Raw genomic sequence first — 6,459 nt, forward strand, 5'->3', positions numbered from 1 at the left:
AACTTGTTCCAGTGAACTGGGTTTTCACAGACGATTGAGATTTTCAAACTTTGCAAAAAAGTTTTTTCTCCAAATAATCCAAAAGTAAAAAAAGTAATCACACAAACCAAACGGCTTAATTAGAAATTAAATATATAATTCTGTCATTATATTGGCAGCAGATGCCGCAGCCTAATTAAATACATAATAATATTCAACAGCTGACGTCATATGACACCTCATCCAGCTTCATCTGCCCTATTTATAACCTCACTTTGCGCTTTAAACAAACCCCACCTCCCTCTCTCTCTCTCTCTCTCTCTCTCTCTCTCTCTCTCTAAACATATACCAAGTCCAAAACAAGGCTCAAAGCTTTAGCTGCAATGGAGTGCAGTACAGAAACAATGAACACAAATTACACAACCACTTCATCAACTATGTCTCAATCTCCTCCTTCTTCTTCACCATCTTCTCCTCCAACTCTAACTCCGACTCCAAGTCCACCAGTTGTTGTAAGTCCTTGTGCTGCATGCAAGATCTTGAGGAGAAGATGTGCAGACAAATGTATTTTGGCTCCTTACTTTCCTCCATCTGAGCCAGCCAAGTTTACTATAGCTCATCGTGTCTTTGGGGCAAGCAATATCATCAAGTTATTGCAGGTAATTTTCTTCCTCATGGACAAAACAAGAGAACTAGTCAAAGTAGGTCTAAAACTTTGGGATTTGAAATATTTCATATACGAAAGTATTCTCTTGTCAAATTATCGTCTAATTGTCCGAATGTGAATTTGAAAGATACAATTATTCTTATCTAAATGTGTAATTTATATTCACAGAGCTAGTCTGATACAAAAACATAAACATGTCTAGACTGTGTGGTATTTGCAACAAATATTTCGCATGTGAAATGTGTAAATTAAGGGCAACATTGTTCCATGGAATACTATTATGTTTGCATCCATATTTGAAAAGTATAGGGGTTGTTCACACACACACGTAGACACTAGAAATAAATACGCAGACGTACCAAAGTGGTAGGAAATTTCATTTCATATTCTCTGGCCTGATACTACTTTATCAGGGAGCTCAAGTAGTCTGACTAAAGGGTAATCTAGAGAGACCAAAATTTTAAATCAAATAATGCGTCACTAATACAAAATAAGCACATTAATCAACGCTAAGTAATAATTCAATAATCAACAATCACATCATTTAGTTTACAAATTTAGTCTCCCTAAGCATTCCCTGTCTAAATTATGTTGATAACAACATGAGAAGGAAGAAAAACTTCACAATTAACATCTAATCAAATATATATCTCAATGTTGTTTTAAAGTTTTGAGGTGTAGGGAATCTTTAGCATATTCCAAATAGATAAAGGGGTTGTGGTTTTGTGAAAGCAATCGGATAGTATACGTGATTCGGCTGCTTTTGTACAAGATTTTCTTTATGAAGTGGGTCATGTGTTTTCCAACATTATTCGGAACCTCATCTCGTACAAGAGAGTTGAGAAAAAAAATATTTAGTTAATTTTGTTGAGACCCCATTTTTAATTGTAGACATATATCAGTAAATGTAACATGCACTTTTTTTTACAGGAACTTCCAGAATCTCAAAGAGCTGATGCAGTGAGCAGCATGGTTTATGAGGCAAGTGCAAGAATTAGAGACCCAGTTTATGGGTGTGCAGGAGCAATCTGCCACCTACAGAAGCAAGTGAATGAGCTGCAAGCACAACTAGCAAAGGCACAGGCTGAGGTTGTCAACATGCAATGCCAACAAGCCAACCTTGTGACTCTGATTTGCATGGAAATGTCACAACCTAATTCCGAGCAAGGATCTCCTCCACAATCACTTGATCACAACTTCATCACCAACATTCCTCACGGCGGCAACCAGACCAACTTAGGCTTCCTTGATGATTCCACCACTCTAGGCTCATTGTGGGATCCACTTTGGACATGAATATCTAGGGAAAAATAATATTATTAATTATATCCATAGCAACAAAAAAAGGTTTCTAAATCTAATGAAATTCTCCCAAGGAGAAGTTGAAGGATATTATAATAATTAGTTAATAAATTTTGGGTAGCTCTAGTAGGAATTAAGTAGTGGAGAGATCTACAGTGTTTGAACAAGAGGGAGGGAACATCCCAAGTTGGGATTGATCTAATCACTTTTGTTTAAGCTTGATGGAGGCAAAGTAGCTAGGTGAGTCTGTTGCTTTTAGTCCATATGTAATCTTCTCCATATTGGAGAGAGAACAAATTATGTTGGAAGTCCATTTGTATGCTGATCTTATTAATTAATGAATCTAAGCTTTAACCAACTTTTTGGTCACCTACTATAATCACTTAAAAGTTTATGCCTTTGACCATCTTTCTGTATAGCAAACTTTAAGCCAACAAACTTTGATTTGCAACTTGGGTCATTATTGTTAACCAATATCAATGAAAGAGCTGTGATCTACGAAGAACAATTTTAGAGAGAGAGAGAGAGAGAGAGAGAAGAAAGAAGTTGAATATGATTTACCTTGATCGGTAACTAATGCAATGTACATCACTATTTATACACAATAGACTTAACTACCTAATCATCCCACAACTCCTAATATTGTGACAAGTGTAACAATCCTACACTCACTAACTCATACTCTAACATCCCCCCGCAATCTCTTGCTTGGATAAGCTAAGCATGAGATTGTCACAATGTGTTCGAAATAAAGGAGCACTCAATCCCTTGGTCAAGATATCTGCAAACTGTTTTCTGGAAGAAACAAACTGAACAAAGAGCTGCTGTGTTGCCACTCGTTCCCTAACAAAATGCACATCGATTTCAATATGCTTTGTCCTTTGATGCTGAACTGGATTAAATGAAATAGCAATAGCTGACAGATTGTCACAAAACAATACTGGAGCTTGAGATATAGGAACATGCAGAAACACAAGTAATTGTTTGATCCAATCGAGTTCTGCAACATTAGTAGACAAAGCACGATATTCTGCCTCAGTAGAGGACCTGGAAACAGTTTGCTGTTTCTTAGAAGACCAAGAAACATGATTTGATCCAAGAAAGACAACGAACCTAGTAGTGGATTGTCGATCATTTAGGTCCCCTGCCCAATCAGCATCACTGAATGCTGTTAAATTCAAATCACCTCGATGATAATTGATTCCCAAGTGCAATGTTCCCTTTAAGCACCTGAGTATGTGCTTCACAGCTATGAAATGAGCAACCATTAGATTCTGCATAAACTGGTAGACCTGATGCACAGAGAATGCAATATCAGGCTTGGTGAAAGTAAGGTACTGCAATGCCCCCACAATGCTTTTATACAAAGTAGGATTGCCAAACGGCTGACCATCATCCTTAAGCAATCTGTTATAGGGAAGACATGGAGTATCACAAGATTTGGAGTCATTCATTTCTGTCTTGAGTAACAAATCCTGATTATATTTGGTCTGAGACAGAAATAACCCAATGTTGGTTTTGGAAATTTGAATCCCCAGAAAATAATGCAGATCACCTAAGTCTTTGATCTCAAACTCAACTATGAGAAAGTGAATAACATCCTGAATTGCATTGGATGCACTGCCAGTAATGATAACGTCATCAACATACAACAATAGGATAACAATCTCAGAATGCACTTGTTTCACAAATAAGGAAGAATCAGAATATGTATGTTTGAATCCCAGTGTAGGTAGAAATGTAGTAAACCTCTCATTCCAAGCGCTGGGAGCTTGTTTTAACCCATATAAAGATTTATGAAGTTTGCAGACCAAATGTGGATGATTGAGATCAACAAATCCAAGAGGTTGAGCCATATATTCTTCTTCATTGATAATTCCATGCAAAAATGCATTCTTGACATCCAATTGCCTTAACCTCCAACCAAAGTGTGCTGCAAGAGCCAAAACAATTCGGACAGTAGATGGCTTGACAACAGGACTAAATGTTTCTCCATAATCTTGACCTGGTTCTTGACTGATGCCCTTAGCCACTAACCGAGCTTTATGTCAAGCAATAGAGCCATCAACATGCTTTTTAATCTTAAATATCCACTTACACCCGACTAAATTCTTATTGGCAGGTAAGGATACCAAACTCCATGTTCCCTAAGAATGAAGCGCATCAATTTCTTATGTCATAGCTGTCATCCAAATAGGAACTGTTAATGCAGTTTGTAGGTAAGGGGCTCAACCAAAGACATATCAATACCATCAGATTCTTGTAAAGTAGTCAACAAAGCCTTCTTCTTCACTATTCCACTTTTGCTTCTGGTTTGACATAAGAAATTGATTATACACCTTCTATGATGTCTCAACATTGACTCCATGTTCCCTGGGATGCAAATTCATAGGAGGAACCTCTATAACTACTTGTAAAACTTCAGGTTGAAATGAAGAACCTTGATGCATATGAGCAGAGGATATTGCTTCAACATTGGACTCAGGTACCATAGGGACTGAGGGAGAAGATTCAAGTGTACTAGTAATGGACATAGGTGAGGGTGAGACAAATGGAGAAGATGAGGATGATAGGGGAGATGGTTGTGATGCTGGAAGACAAGACTCAATAGAATGACTAATTGTAGGAGTTGTATCAATATTGGAAATGACTGGACACTGTAGAACAACAACATTAGTGTTTGTGACAGTAAGTAAAGAAGATGAAGGTTGAGACATCATAGAAGGTGTATAAAAGGACTTGGACATGGATAAAGCTAGAAATGGATAATCATGTTCATCAAATATAACATGCCTAGAAATGTAGGTTCTGTTCCCAGATACATCATAACAAATATACCCTTTATATTGTGAAGCATAACCTAAAAACACACATTTAATGGTTTTGGGTTGAAGTTTGTTACTAAGATATGGTTTTAACAAGGGATAGCAGGCACAACCAAATATTCTCAAATGGGAAATTTGTGGAACAACCCCAAATAGAACTTCAAGGGGAGACTTATCAAGAAGAACTAATGTGGGCATTTGATTAATCAAATAAGATGTGGTTTGGATAACATAGGACCAGAAAAAGGAAGGTAACTTAGCATTCTGCAATAAAGTGATTGTGGTTTCTATAAGGTGCCTATGTTTTTTCTCAGCCAATCTATTTTGTTCAGGAGTATAGGGACATGATTTCTGATGAAGAATACTCTTATCTTTAAGAAAAGATTGAAACTATTTGCTAACATACTCTCCCCCCTATCACTTTGGAAAATCTGAAGATGACTTGAGAACTGAGTTTGAACATAGTTATAGAATGTAACAAACACAGATAACAAGTCATTTTTATTGATTAAGGGAAACAACCAACAGTGCCGTGTACATTCATCAACAAAAATCACATAATACCTATATCCATCTTTGGAAGTACAAGGAGAAGGACCCCAAAGGTCACTATGTATGGTGTGAAAGGGTTGTACAGACTTATTAACACTGTGGTGAAAAGGAAGTTTACAAAACTTGCCTTGTAGACAACTATGACACATGACTGGTGAAGAGACCTATTTACAATGGATATGAGCCTTTTGCAACATTAATGTAACAATTTTATTTGAAGGGTGACCTAGTCTATGATGCCAAGTAGAAGATAGGACTAGCTGACCAAGATATGCTTGAGGTTGTTGTGTTATATTTCTGAGGATAGAATGAGAAGATGCAAGAGGAATGGGATAAAGTCCATTACTGCACATCCTTTTGTAGAGAATCTTCCCTGTGGCCTTGTCCTGAATCCAAAAGCAAAACGCATCAAAAATTAGGTAGCAGTTGTTATCCAAACAGATCCGATGTACTGACAACAAGTTTTGGGACAATTTTAGAACATGAAGAACAGAATTCAAGTTTATCGGTTTCACTCTAGTGTTAATAAAAGATTGACCAATATGTGATATTAACAAACCTTCACCATTGGCGGTTTGAATCATGTCATTGGATGGATAAGGAGTCGTCAAAGACAAGTTATACAGATCGGTAGTCATATGGTTTGTGGCACCAGAGTCAGTGAGCCAAACTTAAGGAAAACCTTAAGATGTGGATGCCTGAGATGGGTGAACTACAGTATGCATAGCATGCATAGAAGATGGCTGAGATTGGAAATATTGAGAAGAAGTGCGTCCATAAGTTTGAGAAGATATCGGAGGATAACTCTGATTGGAACCACCACCAATATAATTTGGGCCTTTGTCATTGTAAAAACAATACCATGTAGAATGATTTGTTTTGCCATAGATGTGACATTTGGATATCTCAGGAGGTTTAGAACCACAAAATGGTGCAGTATGACCTTCACTGTTGCACAATTGGCATGTAGGAATAAGAGGGGCAGATGGAGAAGAACAGTAATGACCTGGAGAATGACCAAGAACATCGAGGGTTGGAGTAGGCAACACATGTGTCCGTGTGTAAAGCTGAAGTCTTAGGGTAAATGACCGTTGGCCTTGATTAAACTTTCCTTTGCCCTTGTTCCTATTGAAG

The 6,459-nt window shown here is 37.4% G+C and overlaps 1 protein-coding gene across 1 annotated transcript; it reads left to right on the top strand.

Moving 5' to 3' along the window:
- Nucleotides 1-272: 272 nt before the first annotated feature.
- LOC103427186 (LOB domain-containing protein 1-like) lies at nt 273-2,306 on the top strand. Its single transcript, XM_008365257.4, has 2 exons — nt 273-638; nt 1,577-2,306. Exons 1-2 carry the CDS (start codon nt 363-365, stop codon nt 1,940-1,942), a joined length of 642 nt encoding a protein of 213 aa, XP_008363479.1. The 5' UTR covers nt 273-362; the 3' UTR covers nt 1,943-2,306.
- The last annotated feature ends 4,153 nt before the right edge of the window (nt 2,307-6,459 follow it).

This window comes from Malus domestica, chromosome 03 (genome assembly GCF_042453785.1).
Source record: "Malus domestica chromosome 03, GDT2T_hap1".
NCBI lineage: Eukaryota > Viridiplantae > Streptophyta > Magnoliopsida > Rosales > Rosaceae > Malus > Malus domestica.

Coding starts and splice junctions, on each gene's coding strand:
- LOC103427186 (XM_008365257.4), top strand. CDS start 363: ATGGAGTGCAGTACAGAAACAATGAACACAAATTACACAACCACTTCA. Junction 639..1,576: donor ATATCATCAAGTTATTGCAG/GTAATTTTCTTC, acceptor TTTTTTTTACAG/GAACTTCCAGAATCTCAAAG.